A 25,196-nucleotide genomic window follows, 5' to 3' on the forward strand; every position below is an offset into this window, starting at 1 on the left:
ATTTATAAGAGCTATAGGTAGAGGCCCTAAATGGAAAGACAACTTGTAAATATGCACTGGGACGTTGTGCTCGCTGTCAAGTCGGATGTCTCAGCTGGGACAGGTCCAATTATTTACGTCACTGAAAAATCATATCCAGGGGCTGGCCTCTACATTAAGATACTGGAAAGTTCAGTGTAGCGCCACTTCTCCATCGACCCATGATGCCACCATCAGCTGATTATTAAATAAACCTGATCATTGTACCCTTCCTTAACCCCATTTTACAAGCTATGTTATAATTGTGTAAAAATTTATATGCCTGATTAAAACTAAACTTAACTCCTCCCAAACAGGCCATGAAGGCCCAACGATACCAACCTGCCACTGTGTCATCATCGGCCCATAGGTGTCACTGGATGCAGATATGGAGGGGCATGTGATCAGCATACTGCTCTCCCGGCCATATTTCAGTTTCTGAGACCAGAGCCGCTACTTCTTGATCAATTAGCTCCTCAGTTTGCCTCACAAGAGCTGAGTGCACCCTCTTACCAACAGTGGCAGACTGGATGGTCACCCGTCCAAGTGCTAGCCCAGCCTGACAGTGCTTAATTCCAGTGATCTGGCAGGAACCAGGCCATTGGCATAGGTTTGATTAGCACATGAAATAAGATCATAATGGAGTTTCATTTCTTTAAGACTGATGTTCAGTTTCGTTTGATGTATGTTTAGATATGAGTGCCCTCATTGTGCTTAGTCTTTGTAACCTTTTAGGCACACTAGCACTCATTGCTTCTTATATAAGTGAAATGTATTATGGTCACACTAGTCTATTGGTGCTAATTATTACATTTCTTTTCGTTTTACTTATAATGCAATTTTTTTTTTTGGTCACCATATCTTCGCATTTGTTATGTCACTTCTTAACTGCTTGACAGTACTATGTAAAAATTTTAAGGAAGGTATGTTTATAATCTGTTTATTACTGTACACTTATTGTTATTAATCTCCTGTTAATTGTGATCCAACCCTGGTACTAACCAAATTCTTATCTTATTCCCATTTTTTGTAGAACTCTATCATCCAAAGTTTGCTTGATGTTTGATTTCTGATGTAAGTCTGTGTGATTTTCTTGGGATGCCATATTAATTTGCCAAAACTAGTCAAAATGTTAATTTAATAAAAATTTGAGCAGTTGACAACTGATCATTTCTGTTCTTAAAACTTATTTGCAAGTTAGTCAGTCTGTTGCCATATCATAATTACTGGTTTTTGTTCATTCATTGAATGGATGAATGGTGTGCTCACACCAATACGAAGGAAACAAAAGATAAACAGTTGCTGAGTAATATAACCAAGAAAGCAGGGTAGCAGCTTTTCCCTTCTCTTTCTTAATCTTAAATTGCTGGAATCATATTTCTCTTGACACCCTGCTATATACACTACTGAATATTTAATGGCATACAATGCTATGTCTTTTGAACTGTGAACATTGTAAACTTTTTGTAATGTATCTGCTGTTCTTTTAGAGCTGTACTGTTCTTTGTGTGTAACTGAGCAATTAAAACAGTAACCAAATTTAAGGCTGCTTAATGTGTTAGCAGGGATGGTTGTTTTGCAGATGATATGCATTCGCCTTCCTGTCAACAAAGAACCTGACAACCAGCCAGGCATGGTGACACCTGCGCTGCACAATTTTTCTTGAATTGTCATATAAGTGGATGTTATTAGTGGAGGAAGCAAGATCTTTTCCACACATAAGCTACCACAGGGAAAGGAACAGAGCAGAGGGTGTAAGCTCTGCCTTTCTCATGCCCTACAGCTACATGACTAGCACAAAAAATTGAAACATAACTCAACATTCACCAATTGCCACTACAGCGCTATGGGCCAACAACAATGCTTTCTCACTGTAAATAATAGAATTGCTGATGAAACATCAGCCTTCTGTATTCTACTGATACAGAACTAGAGTGCACACTGTACATGTTGATGCAGTTATAAGCACCTGCCACCTTAACATGTTTCACACACAAAACTTTCTAAGAATTTAAAGACCCATTCAAGTAAAAAAATATTCAAAGAGGTATCAATATTTCAGCAACACTCTTAAGTACATTAAATACTAAGTACATAGAGTATAGATGGAAGAAACATGAAGTTCATTATTCTGTCTGCTATAATGTGGCTCATTGCAGCTTCCTCTCAGAGCACAGCTTGCATCTAATATTCTTCCTTCGTATACCTACAGCTTTTGGCCTATTTGGCAAACTGTTGTTGGAGCAAAAAATCATAACTTCAGTGTAAAACATTTATAACGTACCATTTAAATGAAAATTCAGCAGAAGAGTGCAGGTCTAGCCCTGCCTCATAACAATGTACATGTGTTCAGTCTCTTGTAAGGCACTGGTAGGTTCACAATGAGGATTTATTATCCCAATTCTCTTCTTTCATTTCCATATTATGGTTGAGTTGTCCAAGCATATTGTGTGCATAATTGTGAAGTATTACCATGTCAACAATAGCAAATAAGTGCTTAATTTTCACACATAATGATTTTTGTTCTCAATAAGCTGTGGATAAGTGAGATAGCCACATCTCCTCTGGCATAAATTTCTGTTTGATATTTAGTGCCAGTGATTAAAGTTGTACGAGGTGTGATCAGAAAGCAATGGAAATTTTCGTTTTTCTGAAAGTGTCTTTACTTACCCAACGACATCAACATGTGCCCTTCAAAGTAATCCCCTCAAAAGTTGTGCCAGTGCTTTTTCCACTTCTGGAACTAATTTTTTGTTAAAGTTGTGAGGATTCTCTCCTTGTTGATGTGATCTTCATACTTGTTTTGGAGGGCCCCACTTTCCACCAGACTTTTCCTGTGAAGTAACATCTGTTACCTAGTAAGAGGCACTGGTAGGTCACAATGAGGACTTATTATCCCAATTACAAATTGGTTTACCATCTGATCAAAATACAAAGGGTATTTGGAAAGTAAGTTCCGATTGGCTGCAAAATGGAAACCACTGTGAAAATAAAAAATGTTTTATTGGCAACTGTTAGCTATAACTTCCAGCTACTTATCTACACAGTCACTGCTTGGACTTAGACATTTGTGTAGCATTGTACCAACTTTCCAATACCATTATCATAGAAGGCAGCCACCAGTGCTCTCCACCAATTCTCTAGGCTGGTTGACAGCTGTCCTGTGCCAAAATGTCTTCATAGGCAGCAATTCATGCGAGGAGAAATGAAACTCAGAGGGAGCAAATTACAGGAAGTATCGTAGGTTATCAAACACTTCCCTTCAAAAATGCTGCAGGAGCATCTTCATTGCCACTGTAGAATGTGACTGAGAGTTGTTTTGAAGAAGGAAACAAATGACAGTTATGTTATGTGGGCTGCAAAGCTTCAGGCGAAATTTCTCACTAGGCTCTTGTACTTGGTGGGATATAGTATTTTCTAGGCATCTTTATGTGCTGACTGTGTGCTCAGAACTGGAAAGAGCAATGTGACATGGGTGGTGTTACTAGAGACACTGCCTAACACATCTGTGCAAAGCTTTATCAGATTTTCTCAGTGGTTCCATTTTGTGACCAAACAGAACCCAGTTTCTGAACAGCTCTAGTAACTTCTTACAGGCAATAACAAGAACAGACTCTCATTGTGGTTCCAAGTCTAATTCAGTTCTGTGTTATACATAGATCTCCCCAACTGCAAAATCCCATGATCACAGAATTTCACCATGGATGTAGCTCCACAATACACAGTACACTGCAGACTCTGAGCTCATGCCTGCTCTGACATCATGTGCAGCCATCTGGTGGCCCTAGAACATCTCAAACATACATCACCACACCAATCCAAACAGAACCTAATTTAATTTTACCTATAACTGTTATTACATAAACCTAGTTTTTCAAAATACAATTCTCAGCCTTATATATATTTCTATGACATGATCTCGCAATCTCAATTTGGGAGTAAGGGTTCATATCACCAGCTCCCATTGACCATCATGCTAATTTGCACCCTTACATGGTTTTCAGCTCTATCAGTGATCCTGTTTTTTATCTCATCAGTGGTGGAAAAATGATGTCCTTTCACAGTTTTGTTCAGCCTTGGGAATAGAAAGAAATCACAGGGGACCATGTTCAATAAATACAGTGGCTGAGGCAATGTAATGGTTTTGTTTTTGTCAAAAAATCACAAACAAGCATTGAGATGTGAGTGGGAGCATTATCATGATGCAATTTCCACAAGTGTTTTTGCCATAGCTCTGGTCATTTTCTTCAAATTGCTTCACACAAATGGCGCATTACTTCCAGGTAGTATTCATATTGATTGTATGACCATAAGGTAGGAACCCATGATGCACTATGCCATTGTAATTGGAGAACACAGTGAGAAGAGCCTTCATCTGTGTTCAAACTTGTCGAATTTTTTTGGTCTTGGTCCTTCAAGCAGTTTCCATTGGTATGACATGCCTGGTTTTGACATCATACCCAAATACCCATGTTCTGTCACCTGTTCCACCTTCTTTGGAAGTCTTGAATTGTTGTCTACTTCATTAAAAAATTCCTGAGTGATGACTATGGTTGTCATTTTTGGTCAAAATTCAACAATTTTGGAACAAACTTTGTGGTTACATGTTTCGTGTCCGAAACATCAGAAAAAACTCATTGCTATGAGTCAAAGCATATGCTGACATCATAGGCAACCTATCTGATGGTGATTTTCAAGAACTATTTGCTTTACTTCTCCCACATTGACGTCAGTAATTGATGTGCTATGGCACCCAGAGTGGTCATCGTCTTCAGTGTCCTCTTGACCCTCTTTGAAATGTATATACCACTTGTAAACTCTTGTGTTACTCATAGTAGATTCACCAAAAGCCACAGTCAATATTTTGGATGCAGTGCTGCACTCTGTTCCATTTTTCAAACAAAATTTAATGCAAATTCTTTGATCCATCTGCTTTGAAAGCAAATATTCGCTGAGCACTTGAAAACACTTACAGTATAACTTTTTCGACCATCAACAATAAACTAAGTATTAATAACAGCTAAAGATGTAAATGTACATTAGGAACATGTCTACCAACAAATTAAAAACAAAAATTTTGAAAGTCAGATGTATAAAGCATATGAAATTAAAAGATTCCCATTGCTTTCTCATCACCCCTGATACATATGGGGCCAGATGAACCATAATACAGCAACTCTAAACATCTGCAATTGAAATTGTATTATTAAGGGAAGTGACTTATGAAGAAGCTATAAATGAAAAGCTAAATGTTCGTTTTCATGGTCATCTTCTGCATCTGCTGTTATAATCAGTTATTATTAATGATTCCCGGGGGGGGGGGGGGGGGTCAGGGATTTTTCTCTGCCTTGAGACGACTGGGTGTTGTGTGTCTTTCATCATCATTTCATCCTAATTCACTCACAAGTCGCCGTAGTGGCGTTAAAGAACTTGTGGAGCGGCGGCGAAACCGCCCTGCGAAGGGTCTCCTGGTCACCAATGCCATATGCTCATTATTATTATTATTATTATTATTATTATTATTTATGTCTGCATCTTAAGCTTACTGCAATTAATTGCAGTAAGCTTAAGACAGAGAAACCGATAATCAGTGAAATTGAAAAGCTGCTTTCTGGCAGATAGTAGAGATCTTCTTGAAGTTGAAATTGGCCAAAATGTCTTGTTTCAAAATTAATGCAGCTCTTGTGTTTCTTGTGTGTTACCAGGAAATGCTATTTAACACTTTGTCATCTTGAAACTAAGATGCTATATTAGTGTAGCTTTATGGCAGAACACAGTATCATTGCCTCTTTCATAAAAATGTTCAGCTTGATGATAGCAGAAGAATGTTCTGCTTGGCAAAAGTTAAAATGTCACTTGGTAACTATCTTGGTGTTATGGTGATACCAAGAGTCATATCTCAACAGTTTTAAAATATATGGGTACTTATCATGGAGTAGAGCAATAGTGTTTCTAACATTTTAATGACATTGCGTAAAAATTGTATTGGATGATGTATTCTTGCAGTGTTATTTACTAGTCGGGAACATATGATCAATAAATAGAGTGATACTTCATAATAAAAGAACCAAATTTCCATGGTATTCCTAGAACTTGTGTGTACATTTTTAAACTAAATATGTACCTACTAATTTCTTTCTAAATGCCTGTAGGCTCAATCATTTGTACCCACTCCAGCACTTACAAAAAGAGCGTATGACATTGTCTGTAGAGCTACTCAAAATTCATGTACTAATATACCCTCACATGTTATAACTGATGAAAGATCACTTCTATGTCATTCATTTCAGAATATAGTAGGTTGATGAAAGCAAAACTGGTATTTTATTTGTCAAAAGTATGATATTACATCCATTTGTCAACAACAATAACAACAAAAGAGCTACAACTGTGCTAAAGACTTTCTATATCACCTATACACATTTTCAAAGGTTGCTAAGATATAACGACATTGACCATGCAAATACCTTCATAAATCATTATTTGCTTCTTTTACTTATATTGTTGAATTCACTAACACTAATATCAGTTGTGAAATATGAAAAAATTGTTAACTTTCAGAAGGCAATGCAATATTTATAAAATGTATACAGAGGCTTTTATTATTGTAAGCGTAAAGTAATTAGGGCCACCAACTCAGAAATTGGAGTCACATCTAGGAAGAAAAGAAATAACACATGAAAAACATGTCCATATGCTATAATTTTAATGGCTGAAAATAAAATAAAATGTTATGTACCATTCCACAACACATTTTCTGAAATTAAGCATAACATACAAATCCTGGGAGTTTGATCAACAATGCAGTTAGCCTAAATAGCATTTCGTCACTCTCTCCACATGTATGGCTCCTAAGTCACCTTTCCAGCTTGCGAATAAATGAGATATGCTTTATCATCCGAAATGCAGTCACAATGGCATCTTTGGAAATGCACAGGAGACAGAAAAACTGTGGAAGAAACCTTCAGTCTCAACATGTCGAGTTCTGTTTGACTTCGTAATCTTCCTAAAAGCATTATGATTTATAATTATTGTAGCCTTTTGGTGCCTAAATTCTTTGTCAGTCTTCTTTGGATTTTTTGTGTTCATGTAGTTTTCCTCAATCCTACTATTAGGTAGTAGGAGTCAAAGAAGTCTTCTTCTGATCACATCTCTGAATACACTAGTGATCCCATAAACCACATTTGATCAGGCAACATAATGCAGTATACTCTCTCTAGTACAAGTTTAGGCATCTATATCATCTCTTTCAAGAGCGATGAAACATCGCTGGCACCACTGCCACCATCCTAAATCTGCCACATACTGCAGAGTGATGTAGTACTTCTATTAGCCTATGGCTTTGATTTCTCTCTTCTCCCTTTTAACTGTTCAGTTCTTTTATAGACTTTGTTATGGTTAACATTGTGTACGGTTTTAGAGCATGTTGTGTTCCTAATGCTACAGCTCCTTACATTCCACCTCTTTATTTTGTTATTTCTGTTGATGTCACACTAATAGCACTGAAACACTGAATGTGTACACAGATGCTACTATCAGTCTTATTAAACTTATTTGAGTTCTATGTATTTTAATCTCATTAATTAAATTCACTCATTTAGCACATTATAATTTAAGTTCAATTGGTCTTTATGAATTGTATGTTTACTTTGCAGGCATCACAGGAGCAAATATCAATATTGATAAAAATGGTGATTCTGAGGGTAACTTTTCTGTTGTTGCACTACAACCCAGGCCAACAAAATTAAGAGACTTAAATTGCTCTCGCCATATGGCGAAGGTGGGACACTTCCGTGCTGATGCTGATGGGCTGGTTAGTTGGTCTTAATAATCTCTAATATATGGAAGTAAAAAATGTACAGTGAAGTAAGCTTATATGTGACAGAAAAGGGTGTTTACTTATCTGTTCTCAAAACTTATGCAGCAGAGTTGGGTAGAGCTGACGTAGTTACAAGAAGAAAAAGGTATTGGACATTAGCTTTCAATAATTCCTCATCATATCGAGAAAGTAATGCTGGCATAAAATTGAGAGAATGTATGCGGGTTGGTTAGGACAAGGAGGCCACGTAGAAGCTGTGGTAAAAAGAGACACAGACATAGAATCAGAAATGAAACTTGATTGTAATTACTAATATTCATTCTAGAGTGCTAATAATAAGTTGCAAGAAAGTGATATGTGAAAGATAAGAGACAAGAAAGTTAGATATAGAGGGAAGAAGGTTGGGGATTAGTGGGAGAGATGTAACAGGAGGAAGGAAAACTAACACATATGTCTAAAGAAATGACAAGTATACAATAGAGATAAAGCAAAGAGTATATCTGAAGGGAGGAAGTTTAGGATACAGTACTGATGAGAAAAATGTGTAAACTAAACTGTTATAAATTATCCTCCAATTACTCTTGCTTTTATTGTTCTCGCTTTGACAATTGATGTAAATACCCTTTTCTTTTTTAATGCACTGCTTCTATTATATTCGGTAATGTGAATTGTTAATTGTTGAGTACTATGTGTAGTTTACAAAGAATGTATTTTCATATTTCAACAAATTTTTAATTGTAAACCAGAGTGCACTCCAGTTCAATCTAGCAGTCAGACCAAAGCGTTATTGTATATAGCATTCTACTTACTTTATTTCATTTCCTGTAAGCAACTTCATTTATAGGAGGCAAACTGTTTTCTTTATATTTGCTATTACTGCATTTTCTGTATTCTATTATCACTTACCAGTACATGCAAATTTTCCATATTCCAAAATTAATATTTATTATGTACAAGGGAAAGTTTGGAAAAACCAGCATTCATTGGGGTATAACTGAGGTATTACTTCTTCTGATAACAAAGTTTAAAAACGCTAAATCATTTACAAATGAGATGGTAGATATAATAAATAACTCTTTTGGCATCTTAGAAGGGCAAAATTTTATGGTCCACTGTTCACCTACTCTGACAACACATCATGGTTTTCTCTGGCAATACCTAAAAGTAAATGTCCCCATACATTGCTCCTCAACCAATGATGAATTGAAGGATGCAATGTGACAAGAAGTCACTGCTATTTCATCCAGATTCATCAAAACAATAATAGAATCATCTGTGTACATTGTTTTGATTACACACAGATTAAGATTTTGTGTTTAAAAAGAATTATTACATAGCCTCAGTCATAGTTTAATCAGGGGGCAAGCTTCAGTTCAGTGGTGGGGTACTGGGGAAATGCAGTCAGCCTACAAAGAAATTTGTTTACAAACAGCCATCCTTGAATATTGAGCAAGTGTGAGGGACTCTTACCAAATAGGACAAGTAGAAGATATAGAAAGATGGCAGCACAAATGGTCAAAGATTTGTCTGAGCCCAGGAAATACTGAAAAGCCTGAAATGGCAGACTCTTGAAGATACCTGTCACCTACGCTGTGAAAGCAAGTTTCAAGTACCAGTATTAAGTAAGAAATTTAGTAATATATTACAGTTCACTATGTGTCACTCCCTTAGAGACTATCAGAACAAGACAGTACTAATTAAAGAGAGCACAGAAGCTTTTAAACAGCTGTTCTTCTCTTATTCGATTGTGGATTCAATGGGAAGATACCACAATATGTGGTACATTAGATAGTGACCTCCGTCATGCGCTTCCAGTGGTTTTCTGAGTATGGATGTAGATGTAGGGTAAGTAAATGACAGTAAACATCTGATTAGAATTACAGATGTGTACTTAAGTTATGAATTAGAGGATTTAATATGTTGCAATTACAGTCTGTTAACATCATGGAATTTATGAGGATGACAAACTCCTCTTGGATCTCCCCCCACATGGTGTAAATACAGATCCATAAAGCATTAGCAGTGGTTACTGGAGAACTGTGATAAATTTGTTGCCAAGCAACTGTATGTTAGACATCCTAAATGGGCAATGTGTTGGTACTCATTATTTGAAGAATGCAGGCAAATGACCTTCAGAAATATGGCATGTATGGTTGCCTTAAAAAGAGTGTGTCCCTCAGACTCTAAAATCTCCCTAATGTAGAGGTTGCTGTTAGACTGCTTTCAGTGGGCAGCAGATGAGATCACTTTACCTTCAATGGCACTCAAACCATTGCAATAAACATTTATCCAGTGTGGCCCTAAACAATACAGAGAGCCAGATAGTGGTAATTAAGAACAGCTGGATGTGCAACTCATTCAGAAATATCCCATGATTTTATTCAGCTCCAGTGATGGCCTTCATGTGTCCATTAAGTATGAGACCTGTTCAAAAAATTCTGGAACATTTGTAATTTCGCACCAATGATGCGTTGGAGCAAAACGTGGTTGGCTACTCTGCACATGCCTATGTTTGATGTGTAACTGGTGGAAGTTTCATCATTGCATGTGTGTTAGTTATCATTTAGTGGTGAATTGAGTAGAACGTAGTGTTGCACAGTTTGTGAATTTCGAGATGGCATATTTAGAGAGCAACACATCTGCATTAAATTTTGCATGAAACTCACGGAAATGTTAACAGAGACACACCAAATGATGCAGGAAGCCTACAGTGGTGAGTGCTTAAGCCATACTCAGTGTTACGAATGGTTCACATGGTTTGAAAATGGCTGGTTGAAAGTTAAAGATGACTCTCGTTCAGGACAGCCTTTGACGTCTACCAGTGATGCTCATGTCCGGAATCTCAACTAAATTGCACATACCATTCAAATGGACCTTGCCGTTGGTGGGGAGGCTTGCGTGCCTCAGCGATACAGATGGCCGTACCGTAGGTGCAACCACAACGGAGGGGTATCTGTTGAGAGGCCAGACAAACGTGTGGTTCCTGAAGAGGGGCAGCAGCCTTTTCAGTAGTTGCAGGGGCAACAGTCTGGATGATTGACTGATCTGGCCTTGTAACATTAACCAAAACGGCCTTGCTGTGCTGGTACTGCAAACGGCTGAAAGCAAGGGGAAACTACAGCCGTAATTTTTCCCGAGGACATGCAGCTTTACTGTATGATTAAATGATGATGGCGTCCTCTTGGGTAAAATATTCCGGAGGTAAAATAGTCCCCCATTCGGATCTCCGGGCGAGGACTACTCAAGAGGACATCGTTATCAGGAGAAAGAAAACTGGCATTCTACGGATCGGAGCGTGGAATGTCAGATCCCTTAATCGGGCAGGTTGGTTAGAAAATTTAAAAAGGGAAATGGATAGGTTAAAGTTAGATATAGTGGGAATTAGTGAAGTTCGGTGGCAGGAGGAACAAGACTTTTGGTCAGGTGATTACAGGGTTATAAATACAAAATCAAATAGGGGTAATGCAGGAGTAGGTTTAATAATGAATAAAAAAATAGGAGTGCGGGTTAGCTACTACAAACAGCATAGTGAACGCATTATTGCAGCCAAGATAGACATGAAATGTATGACGAGATAAAAGAAATTATTCGGATAGTGAAGGGAGACGAAAATTTAATAGTCATGGGTGACTGGAATTCGTCAGTAGGAAAAGGGAGAGAAGGAAACATTGTAGGTGAATATGGATTGGGGGGAAGACATGAAAGAGGAAGCCGCCTTGTAGAATTTTGCACAGAGCATAACTTAATCATAGCTAACACTTGGTTCAAGAATCATAAAAGAAGGTTGCATACCTGGAAGAGTCCTGGAGATACTAAAAGGTATCAGATAGATTATATAATGGTAAGACAGAGATTTAGGAACCAGGTTTTAAATTGTAAGACATTTCCAGGGGCAGATGTGGATTCTGACCACAATCTATTGGTTATGAACTGCAGATTGAAACTGAAGAAACTGCAAAAAGGTAGGAATTTAAGGAGATGGGACCTGGATAAACTGAAAGAAGCAGAGGTTGTACAGAGTTTCAGGGAGAGCATAAGGGGACAATTGACAGGAATGGGGGAAAGAAATGCAGTAGAAGAAGGGGTAGCTCTGAGGGATGAAATAGTGAAGGCAGCAGACGATCAAGTAGGTAAAAAGACGAGGGCTAATAGAAATCCTTGGGTAACAGAAGAAATATTGCATTTAATTGATGAAAGGAGAAAATATAAAAATGCAGTAAATGAAGCAGGCAAAAAGGAATACAAACGTCTCAAAAATAAGATCGACAGGAAGTGCAAAATGGCTAACCAGGGATGGCTAGAGGACAAATGTAAGGATGTAGAGGCTTGTCTCACTAGGGGTAAGATAGATACTGCCTACAGGAAAATTAAAGAGACCTTTGGAGAGAAGAGAACCACTTGTATGAATATCAAGAGCTCAGATGGAAACCCAGTTCTAAGCAAAGAAGGGACGGCAGAAAGGTGGAAGGAGTATATAGAGGGTTTATACAAGGGCGATGTACTTGAGGACAATATTATGGAAATGGAAGAGGATGTAGATGAAGATGAAATGGGAGATAAGATACTGCGTGAAGAGTTTGACAGAGCACTGAAAGACCTGAGTCGAAACAAGGCCCCGGGAGTAGACAACATTCCATTAGAACTACTGATGGCCTTGGGAGAGCCAGTCATGACAAAACTCTACCATCTGGTGAGCAAGATGTATGAGACAGGCGAAATACCCACAGACTTCAAGAAGAATATAATAATTCCAGTCCCAAAGAAAGCAAGTGTTGACAGATGGGAAAATTACCGAACTATCAGTTTAATAAGTCACAGCTGCAAAATACTAACGCGAATTCTTTACAGACGAATGGAAAAACTGGTAGAAGCGGACCTCGGGGAAGATCAGTTTGGATTCCATAGAAATGTTGGAAGACGTGAGGCAATACTAACCTTACGACTTATCTTAGAAGAAAGATTAAGAAAAGGCAAACCTACATTTCTAGCATTTGTAGACTTAGCGAAAGCTTTTGACAATGTTGACTGGAATACTCTCTTTCAAATTCTGAAGGTGGCAGGGGTAAAATACAGGGAGTGAAAGGCTATTTACAGCTTGTACAGAAACCAGATGGCAGTTATAAGAGTCGAGGGACATGAAAGGGAAGCAGTGGTTGGGAAAGCAGTGAGACAGGGTTGTAGCCTCTCCCCGATGTTATTCAATCTGTATATTGAGCAAGCAGTAAAGGAAACAAAAGAAAAATTCGGAGTAGGTATTAAAATTCATGGAGAAGAAGTAAAAACTTTGAAGTTCGCCGATGACTTTGTAATTCTGTCAGTGACAGCAAAGGACTTGGAAGAGCAGTTGAACGGAATGGACGGTGTCTTGAAAGGAGGATATAAGATGAACATCAACAAAAGCAAAACGAGGATAATGGAATGTAGTCAAATTAAATCGGGTGATGCTGAGGGGATTAGATTAGGAAATGAGACACTTAAAGTAGTAAAGGAGTTTTGCTATTTAGGGAGCAAAATAACTGATGATGGTCGAAGTAGAGAGGATATAAAATGTAGACTGGCAATGGCAAGGAAATCGTTTCTGAAGAAGAGAAATTTGTTAACATCGAGTATAGATTTAAGTGTCAGGAAGTCGTTTCTGAAAGTATTTGTATGGAGTGTAGCCATGTATGGAAGTGAAACATGGACAATAATCAGTTTGGACAAGAAGAGAATAGAAGCTTTCGAAATGTGGTGCTACAGACGAATGCTGAAGATAAGGTGGGTAGATCACGTAACTAATGAGGAAGTATTGAATAGGATTGGGGAGAAGAGAAGTTTGTGGCACAACTTGACTAGAAGAAGGGATCGGTTGGTAGGACATGTTTTGAGGCATCAATGGATCACAAATTGAGCATTGGAGGGCAGCGTGGAGGGTAAAAATCGTAGAGGGAGACCAAGAGATGAATACACTAAGCAGATTCAGAAGGATGTAGGTTGCAGTAGGTACTGGGAGATGAAGAAGCTTGCATAGGATAGAGTATCATGGAGAGCTGCATCAAACCAGTCTCAGGACTGAAGACCACAACAACAACAACAACAACAACAACAATCAAAGACTGATTATCTGAGAGATTGTAGAAGAATGTAACATTTCAGTTGGATGCACTGTGTTGCTGCCAAGTTCGTCCCACAGCTCATGAGTCAAGACCAGAAAGACCATTGCCTCGCAATCTCTGAAGAGCTTTTGGATTGTGCAAATGAGAACAATATGTTCCTTAAGAGATAGTGATGAGAGGTGTGTCTATGATTATGATGTGTAGGCCAAGGTCCAATCTTCACAGAGGGGCGGGAAAGGTTGTTTGGTCTTGAAAAACCTTTCCCGACCAAACAAGCTCATCAGGTCAGGTCAAATGTCAAAGCCATGCTGATAATTTTCTTTGCTTTGAAGGATTAGTTCATCATGAATTGTGCCACAGGGGCAAACTGTTAATCAATGATACTAGTGGTAAGTGTTGCGATGCCTGCAAGAAAATGTGAGAAGGAAATCACCTGAGATTTAGCGAGACAATTCATGGCTCTTGCATCACGATAACGCATCCGCACATTCATCCCTGTTGATGCATGACTGTTACACAAAAAACGAATGCCTCATTCTCTGTACTCTCCAGACCTGGACTCTGTGGACTTTTTTTAATTTCCAAAGTTGAAAACCCTGTTGAAAAGATGCAGATTTGCAACAATAGATGAGATAAAAGAAAACTCACAGACGGCACTTTGCATGATCCAGCAAGAGGCTTACCAAGACTGCTTCTGGAAGTGGAAATAGTGTTGGGAGTGGTGTATCAATTGTGGAGGAGAGTATTTCTAAGGAAACCATGCACAATAAGCAAAAGATCAGAGTAGACAAATTTTCTAGACAAAGATCTGGAATTTTTTGAACAGACATCATAGTTTGTGGTTTTGGTAGTGGACTCTGATTTCAGCCTGCAGCAGATTATGTAAGCTGACAGTGCAGGCACGTCAACACTCTAGTTTCTAGCCAAAGGATCATTTGTGTGGCAGTTTAAGAAACTGTTACTGCCTCTCCTTTGTTTGTAGATGCCAATCTACCAACTTAAGTTTCACAATTTACTTAAGTTTTTGAACAGCTCTCCAAAGGAAAATGACTGTCTCATTTTGTTAGACAGCATGATCTGTCATCACTCTATGGCTTAGTTGAGAGCCTTAAATGGGGCTCATGAGTGCCTTGTAAGCAGTCTCCTTCATATATGCTCTCTGTAATAGTTTTTGGAGCATGCTTTTGTTGTTGTTGTTGTGTTCTTCAGTGCAAAGACTGGTTTGATGCAGCTCCCCACACTAATGTAGACTGTGGAATACTCTGGTTTGCAAGTCTGGAATTAGCTTCAATTTCAGTTTGGGTCTTCTGTTACTCAAAAGTTGTACTATCTAATATCAGAGTCTCCAGTAATAACATATAACTGAAAATGTTCCGGATTTGGGCACAATTTAATTCTTTCATAGGCATTATCCTTCTTATGAACTGAAAAAAATATGATCCTTAAAATTAAATTCGTCATAAAAACTTTTATAGTCAGAAGTTTCATGGATCCATTTAATATGTTAGGCACATGCTTAAAAACTTACAAAGCTCTTTCAACATTTTTCACACTTACTTACAAACTCCATTTTGTTGGTTTATTTTTACTCCTGTGAAGGACCACAGTCCCATGAGCAGACTGTAAAGATATACACAGAGAGATCACTGCCTGACTATCACAGGGATATGTTTTGGTTTGTTTGGTAGTCTAGCATCTCCATGTATGATGCAGCTACATACTTGTGGGTAAAACTCAATGCAGCTTAGAGCTAACGGTATGAACAAAGACTTGTAGTTCATTACAAGAATGCATGATTTGCTTATGGTGTGATCGTATTAAGCGATCTAGTAACAATAGCAACTCATCACTTTAAGCTGCTCTCTTTAACTAAGTGTCACTGCCCCCTTGCAGGATTCCTACAAACAGTTATGTGTCATGGTTTGAAAGGCCCATTGCCAAAGGATAGATCATACATTCTGTTAAGATTCAATCATAAGCTGATGTTATGCTTCTTTCTGTCAGTGACGCATATTGGCAATTGCTTTCATGGTTCCACTTCGATGACATTTTACTTATTGAGCTTGATATAACACTAACCTTTTTAGTGACTCAAGATACGGTATTGTTGGGACTGCATTTAGCCAAGGTTATTGCAATCCTAATTATTTATTCTGGTAAACTGTTCTATGCACTGCCCAAGTTTAAAGTCATTTGGGGCCTTCATTCTTGGTGCTAGAATTTCCACAAATGTTAATGAACATGACTAGTCAAAACATTGTGCTGGTTTGGAAGTTGAACCAAGATACGTGTCTTTTGTTGATAGTGTACCGTGTCGCAAAGAGACAACACAGCATATACTGAGCAAGATGTAATTTTCCATATTCTGTGGACATCTTCAGTGGCATGTCATTAATAACAGCTACTTGTTTATTGAAATTATAGTAAAATATTGACTACATAAATTATTTCATTTGATTCTTATTTTATTTCCATTTGTGATGATCCGGTTGTTAATCACACTTACATTTTTGTTGCTGAACTGTGAATTCAAATTGCTTTTATTTGTTGCAGCAGCAATTTAAATACATCATCAAGATAGTGTCATACATCAGTCTTTTGGTACTAATATTGAACCATGCCTTTATTGAATGAGCATTTCCATAAATGACATAGTACAAAACATGAACAATACAGTACAGTGGTACTCATTGTCACTTTCAAGATCTGTAATGTTCTTGTTGCACAAGATGTTGTCAAAAGCCTATATAGCCATTATCAATAGTAGAAGTCCTTCCTGACATAATCCAAACATGTACCAATAGATGCAGCAAAGAATGTCACTGTATTGTGAAATGGGAATGACATAATCAACACAGCTCAATTCCAGACCAGTTGAGCAAGAGCTCTGTTGACTCTACACTGTTTATTTATGTGTGGTTGACTGAAGGGATTCCTGAATCAGCTGTGATGTTTTCCACTGACCAAGATATGAAGCTTGCATACAGCACTGTAATATTTGCATCTTAAGTAACTTATGTGGTATTCCTGTTTTTCTTGTTTAAAAATCAGTTTTAGAGATTTTCCATGCACAGTGTGTCAAATTACTTCTTGAACTTGTGTGAACTGAAATGTTTACAAAGTGCAGTAACGACATTTACAACTGAGACAATCAAATCCTTAAATCCTTTTACAGTATGAAAACAACTTAATGTATTAAACATTATTTTTCCTTTCAGAAATATGTTGTTGAAATTAGAATTGAATGGGCTGGTCCAAATAAACCTGAGGATGAGCCAAGTTGTGGCTTCAAGAATGAACTTTGTCCAGAAGATTCTAAGTTTGGCAGCATTGTAACTGCCGGGGTTCTGGCTGGTGTCCTTTTCTTTACGGCATTTTTTATTCTGACTATGTACAGAAAATGGAAAATAGATCAGGAAATTGAAGGCCTTTTGTGGAAGATTGAGCCATCAGAGCTCAAAGGTTTCCACACAAATGATATTGTATCTTCCCCGAGTAAGGTATGTATTGCATAGCTCAAAAAATTTTTGAAAAATGCTGAATTATGTTTAGGCATAGTAAACTAGTGAAAAGAATATACTGAAAATCAGAAAACCATACTAATGTGTACTCAAAGAAAGTGTGACAGTTTCTAGATTCAAAAAAGTAAAACAGAAAGTAGTAGTAGTCATCCTTAAGGTTTCTTTCCATTTGTGAAGTGCTTCAGAAGTAGTAAGCATCTATCAACCACTAATTTTGTCAGCCACTAGCAACAACTGTTTCACAAATAAATTACGGTTCATAGAACTTGGATAATCATTACTGTGCAGGATAAACGTGTTCTTTTTGGCTCTCCCATCATCTTATAGAAGCACAGAAGAAGGGTAGAGTTTCATGGTATCAATAAATACAACATTTTGAGCAAGTGTCCTTTAACAAAGTGTAAGAAATCATCACTGATGATGATTGCTGGGTAAATTAATGTGACCTTGAAACTGCCTGAATCTGTCTTGTAAAAAGTGACTATTTAAGTGCATGGATTTTCTATTGATGCTGGCGAATTCCAAAGATAGAATAACCAACATTTACAATCAAACACAGCATTTGAAAACAACAAAAACTGCACTGTTTCCATAGCTCACTGAATCCAAAGATAGAGCACTTCTTGTTCCAGAGACATTGGCAATCAGGGATCACCACAGAGCCCCCCTCCCCCCAAGAGCGCAGAGCGCTGTGAAGAGAAAATGGGTATTGTCGAATACAGGGGTCTTGTAGTAGGCCGTTTGATTGGTGGTAGTTGCTCGTGCAGGGTAGCATGACCATTCATGCCATGGCTGGTCCGAATGGAAGGCATAGATTGACCTATTCTTGTGGAGTCAGGGAGGTACATGCAGGGTGGACTAGAGCAGATATGGTCCACCAGCCAGTAAGGAGGATGGCCTGGTTGACCTGCACGTGTGAACTGGACTGGCACAGGAAGTGTCAGTGTTGGAGGAGCAGTGAAGAGATGGATGCGTATCTTGAGCATCCTTTTAGTGCCAAGTGGAACTGTGAATAGGACGATTATAAGTGAAATGAATGTGGCCTCGTGCAAAGTCTCCCTTACACAGAGGATGAAGAGTGATCCATCTCGCAGCTGTAAGGAAAGCTCATCATGCAGGCACTCAGAAGTGTTGATAGAAAAGCAAATCTTTTTGGTGGTAATTGTAGGGGGAACTGTAGGAGAAGGGTTTGGGGGAAGTATTGTAACTCGGGAAAAACACTAGAACACACTGGGGAACAGCAGGTGACAGCACTTGCGACATGTAATGTCACTTGCAATGGGTGGTTGAAACAGAGGCAGCATATCGTGACAAGCAGAGTCTGAGTGAGGCAAGAGAGGGGACCATCAATCACAACCACTGAGTGACTGACGGGCATAGGCTCAACATACAAAAGATCTGGTTGGCACGTGGGCAGTGTTCGGGTTTTGGGCCATTGTGTGACAGTGGAGAACACGACTCAAGATACTGTGGGGTGGATTCCTAGATCATCCAAGCTGGTTTAATCCACTGAAGTGAAACTTGCCGATGCTGACCAGAGATAAGGATGTCCATGGTATAAGCCGTGTGTGCCAATACCCAATACGGGCTAGAGAAAAGTGGCTGTAGTGCCAGTTTGACAGTGCCAATAAAACACGGATGAGTCCAGGACTGAATGCATGAAAACTGGGGGACAGGTATGCGACCATGGGCAAGGCATACAGATAGCAGGTATGTGGGACTGGATATGCTCAACAAGAGCGGGGATGTCAGATAGATCAGTGGCTGTGGAGTGTCATTGACGAATTCAGCTGGGAGGACTAATGTCTCACCACACAGGACCTCAGCAAGTGACGCCTGGAGGTTTGCCTTATAAGTCGTGTGGATTCCTAACATTACCCAGGGAAGGGCAGTGACTTGCTCACCAACATTGAAGGTAAGGGCCACTTTCAGAGTCCAGTGCCAACACTCAACAAGCCAGTTTCCTTGAGGGTGGTACACTGTAGTGCATAGTTTATCCACATCACAGAGCACGCAGAGTTTATTAAACAACAGTGACTCAAACTGCCTATCCTGATTGGCAGTGGTGGATGTAGAGCACCCGAATCTAGCTACCCAGGAACATGCAAATGCTCATGCTACAGAATCCTCCATAATCTCCGCAAGAGATATCGCCTCCATCCAACATGTAATGTGGTCGATGATGGACGGATATATTTGAAACCATCAGATGCGGGTAACAGTCTGAGAGGTCTAGGTGCATATTTTAATGGGAAAAATATATATATAAATTTTATGTAAAATGAATGGATGAAAATGGGGAAGAAATGGCTTTAAATGTTTTTGTTATTTACTCTTTCAGTACAAACTTTGTTGTAGAACCCTTTTTTTTACGTGTGGTAATAAAAATTCATTTAGACAGAGTTAAGCACATTTAAAATTATGTGAACTTTAGCAACCCTCTCATGCTGATAAATTCAAACTAACTGATTAATAACATTCATGACTTTGAAAATTATTTAAATTAAATTTTTTACGTATTTCGGCCTTGGCACACATTTTCTAAATGCAGTGGGTTTTTAAATATTTACTGAATTCTTTCCCAGCATTAGCTACGGAACACAAGACTGTCTCTGTTAACATAAAATGGTTAAATATTGCCAAACCGACCTGAATGTTTAATTATCATTGACAAAACACACTACACTATATGTTTAAGTTATTTTCTTTAGAAATTGAAAGAACCAACAGATTAACAACTTCAACGTTAATTATCCGCCTATGAATGCACAAATGAAAAACCAGTAATAAATTCAGTCAGCCTCAGGATCGCTGTAAAAGAAAAATATTTCGTAATTCACTGCTAATTTTACCTGCTCCCGATTTACGGGTTTGGTTAATTTTATAGCAGAACAATTTTTTAAATGTGCCGCCGCTGCAAATCGTTCGGTCACGGCACACCCCAGCAACACCAACGATAATCACTAAAAGTGCTGAAAATTCTTTAAAGAAATATTATAGATGACATGGGCAAGCTAATTTACATTAGTAATACACAATTTTGATAAATTATAATGTATTTAGACCACAACAATAATTAAAATTACACACCTTTATAATTTCTCCTCTAATGGCGGCTAAAGACAGATACAGACAAAGGAAATCTACTCATGCATATAATGCTATGTCACAGGTTCCTCTCTCTCTCTCAGCTCTCGAGGAAGACGACAAAGAATGCACATTACGTAGTGCTATTTATACTATTGCTGATGATTAATATCTCTTTGTAATCTTACAACATTATTTTCCTCTATGGCTATATTTTACATTTTTTCATCGCAGATATTAACATATTTCGTAATTACATTATGAGTATAGAAATATTACAATCATAAATACTTTGAGAATATTATTACAGAAAATATTACAATAATAACCAATGTCCTTTATACAAAATTAAATAATATTTTTTGTTAAACAATTACAGTACATACGAATTGCTTCATAGTGGTGTACATAGTACAATTAAACGTCATTTCAGTTTATTAACAGTGTGTGTGCTGCCAGAGAACGTTACAATATGTTAGAAATGGCCTCCTGGGATGTCAGAGTTGCTTAGAAGGGGCTGCATATGTCTGTCAGCTTTGCTCTGCTGACACAGCACATGGGTACACAATCACACATGGCAGTTCTTCTTCACCCTTGGCCACACAAAGCATTCCATGATGAGATGCATGATAGCCTTAATGCCAGGGCTTGAAAGTCGCAAAAACTTGGTGATGCAACTCAGCCGGGACAATAGGTCGTATCACACCATACTGACCTGACTGAGCCCAGTAGGTTGCAAAAACTTATCTGTAGGGAATTGAAGAGGCCTGATGTGGTAGGTTCAAGTTCAATATCATTGTTCCATAAGTGGGCCAGTTCATCAAAATTAATAGGAGATGAGATAGCATTGACACGTGTCAGATAATCAGCCATGACATTTTCTGAGCCACTGATATATCGGGTATCTGTTGTGTACTGGCAAATTGAAACCTGTGCAGTGGAAGGTCAATAGCATCTGCAAGGGGGTGATGATCCATGAAAATTGTAATATTCCTTCCTTTGATGTCTGTGTGGAACTATTTAATGGCCATGTACACCACAAGAAGTTCCCTGTCAAAAGCTGGCAACTTACATTGATCATAGAATGAGGGCTTTTGTGTCTGGATCACACGGCTGCTGGTAAACCTTTTGGGATGTGAGATATCATTGTCCAAGAAACTCTTCTGTTCCTGAAGTGTTGTCCAGGACTGCGCTGGACATCTTCAGTTGGCAAGACTCAGTGGAGGAGCACCTCTGAAGATGTCCAGCGCAGTCCTGGACGAAACATCAAGAACAGAAGTTTCTTGGACCACAACCTCATATGCCGTAAAGTTTACCAGCAACTTACATTCAGTCGTAGATAGGCTTTTGGGAGGGAACTGGAGTGGCTGAGTTGTATTACCAACATGGTATTGAAGAATTGCACCTTGTGAAATTACTTGTGTCTGCCATAACAGAACTGCGAGGGTCTGTCAAGGGATGGGTGAGAGTGATGGCATGCGTGTTCTAAAGCTGTTTCAAGATCCTCAAAAGCTTTCATCATATCATCAGACCACCATACATTGTGATTCCTATAAGTTTGTTTGTTTGCCAGCTCATGTGTCAGTAAGGGGGCTTGAAAAGTTGCTGCCATTGGCAGATTGCATCTGTAAAAATTGATGGTGGTGGATCACAAACAAGGATTTTGTGGAGGGTGTATATCCTCACAGGAGATGGTGTAACCAAGATAAGTAACAGAGGTGCGTCGAAGTTGTGATTTATCGTGATTAATCTTGACACCATTACATGCCAGCAAGTCCTGTAGCTCATGTTCCTTGTCAGAGAAGAAGAAAATGAGAATGTTGTCTAGGTACACAGAGCAGTAAGAGCAGTTAAAGAGAAGTTAGTCTACAAAACATTGCCAAGTTTGACCCACATTTTTTGAGACCATAACACATGTAACAAAATTTGTAAAGGCCAAAGGAGGTGATCGAGGTTGTTTTTGGTATTTTGTGAATATGCCTTGTGGCAGTCCAACACAATGAAAATGTATGCTCTGCTAAGTAGTTGGGCAAAATCTTGAATGTGTGGGATAGAATAATTGTCTGTTAGAGTACGCACATTGAGAGATGATAACCACCATAGAGCCACACTATGCCATCCTTTTTGGGGACTTAAGTATATGGGGGAAGACTAATTACTATCTGATGTGTGAACAGTGCCTGCTCACTGAAGTTCACTGACTGCAGGCTTAGTAAGGCATAGTTTGTTTGGAGGGAGGCAACGTGCTTTATGACATACTGGAGGGTCGTCTATCATGACAATTTTATGTTTCGTACCATTCGTAATAGCTTTCATTTGAACCAAAGAATACAGCATGGGGATGTCTTGAGCAGGAATTGGTAGCACACAAGAGCTACTAACCTGAGATTCCATTGGTGCAGATGAGGGCGGGCACACCAGAGTCATAAGAGGTGCTTTGCTGGTGCGGGATCCAGCACCATAGATGGTCGGCATATGAGGCACAGAGCATCAGCGAGGTCCTGCTTAGTCATTGAGATGGTGTGATTCAGTCCTGCATTGTGAGCACAGTGGTCGTCAACCACAAAGTGCTCTGATTGGAGCTGAGCCACAGAAGTGTTATTCTACACAGAGTACATGAAAGAACTTGCCCCCCCTTCTAACAGCCGTGTACCGCAAGTCTCTAGAGGAGCGGAAGTTTCCAAATGATTGGAAAAGAGCACAGGTAGTCCCAGTCTTCAAGAAGGGTCGTCGAGCAGATGTGCAAAACTATAGACCTATATCTCTGATGTCGATCTGTTGTAGAATTTTAGAACATGTTTTTTGCTCGAGTATCATGTTGTTTTTGGAAACCCAGAATCTACGCTGTAGGAATCAACATGGATTCTGGAAACAGCGATCGTGTGAGACCCAACTCGCTTTATTTGTTCATGAGACCCAGAAAATATTAGATACAGGCTCCCAGGTAGATGCTATTTTCCTTGACTTCCGGAAGGCATTCAATACAGTTCCGCACTGTCGCCTGATAAACAAAGTAAGAGCCTACAGAATATCAGACCAGCTGTGTGGCTGAATTGAAGAGTTTTTAGCAAACAGAACACAGCATGTTGTTATCAATGGAGAGACATCTACAGACATTAAAGTAACCTCTGGCATGCCACAGGGGAGTGTTGTGAGACCATTGCTTTTCACAATATATATAAATGACCTAGTAGATAGTGTCAGAAGTTCCATGCGGCTTTTCGCAGATGATGCTGTAGTATACAGAGAAGTTGCAGCATTAGAAAATTGTAGCGAAATGCAGGAAGATCTGCAGCGGATAGGCACTTGGTGCAGGGAGTGGCAACTGACCCTTAACATAGACAAATGTAATGTATTGCGAATACATAGAAAGAAGGATCCTTTATTGTATGATTATATGATAGCGGAACAAACACTGGTAGCAGTTACTTCTGTAAAATATCTGGGAGTATGCATGCTGAACGATTTGAAGTGGAATGATCATATAAAATTAATTGTTGGTAAGGCGGATACCAGGTTGAGATTCATTGGGAGAGTCCTTAGAAAATGTAGTCCATCAACAAAGCAGGTGGCTTACAAAACACTCGTTCGACCTATACTTGAGTATCGCTCATCAGTGTGGGATCCGTACTAGATCTGTTTGATGGAGGAGATAGAGAAGATCCAAAGAAGAGTGGTGCATTTTGTCGCAGGGTTATTTGGTAACCGTGATAGCGTTACGGAGATGTTCAGCAAACTCAAGTGGCAGACTCTGCAAGAGAGGCACTCTGCATCGCAGTGTAGCTTGCTGTCCAGGTTTTGAGAGGGTGTGTTTCATGATGAGGTATCGAATATATTGCTTCCCCCTACTTATACCTCCCGAGGAGATCACAAATGTAAAATTAGAGAGATTCGAGCGTGCACGGAGGCTTTCAGACAGTCGTTCTTCCCGCGAACCATATACGACTGGAACAGAAAAGGGAGGTAATGACAGTGGCACATAAAGTACCCTCTGCCACACACCGTTGGGTGGCTTGCGGAGTATAAATGAAGATGTAGACGTAGATGAAGTGGCGAGGCACTTAGCCAAAGAAGAGCACTCGATGAGAGGTTCATCAGTATCATCGGGGCGCTGAGGGAGGCGGGGAGCTGGGGAACTGACTGAACATGCAATATGTGTACCTGAAGCATGATGCAATAAAGCAGATGACAGGAGGTCAGGTGACAGGCCAAAGTGAATCAGGAAATCAATTTAAAGTACTGGGTATTCAACATCGACGACAAGGAAGGACCATGTGAACGATTTACCAGGGATGAGTTTGATAGGTAACACGACCATGCCATTGTTGATTTATTTGCTGCTTGAAGGAAAAGTTTGGTTGGTATCACATACACTACAGTGAATGAGAGCAGGAAACACTAATGAATGAGAGTGGGACAACACTTACGTCAACTCCAGTGTCGACGAGGAGGAAATGACACATGAGCATAAATCCAAGGCATACAGATGGATTCATGGAGAAGGGGACTGAACAGAATGCAATGTCCATAGGTGCCCCTCGTCATCCTCATGAGATGTGGTGCCTACTGCAGCCTGGATGAAGCATTTGGGAATGTGCAGGGTGGTCAGCAGTTGTGTACAGCATCCCTGAAATTTGTGTGGAACCAGGATAGAGG

The 25,196-nt window shown here is 39.1% G+C and overlaps 1 protein-coding gene across 1 annotated transcript in view; it reads left to right on the forward strand.

The window, feature by feature from the left end:
* The window catches only part of LOC124742567 (receptor-type guanylate cyclase Gyc76C-like), a 376,341-nt gene that overhangs the window by 303,360 nt on the left and 47,785 nt on the right, over window positions 1-25,196 (forward strand). Inside the window, exons 9-10 of the mRNA XM_047248805.1 lie at window positions 7,674-7,831; window positions 17,151-17,432. Coding sequence (XP_047104761.1) covers window positions 7,674-7,831; window positions 17,151-17,432 — 440 coding nt within the window. The remainder of the gene's footprint in view (window positions 1-7,673; window positions 7,832-17,150; window positions 17,433-25,196) is intronic.

Source organism: Schistocerca piceifrons, chromosome 1, assembly GCF_021461385.2.
Source record: "Schistocerca piceifrons isolate TAMUIC-IGC-003096 chromosome 1, iqSchPice1.1, whole genome shotgun sequence".
Taxonomy (NCBI): Eukaryota; Metazoa; Arthropoda; class Insecta; order Orthoptera; family Acrididae; genus Schistocerca; species Schistocerca piceifrons.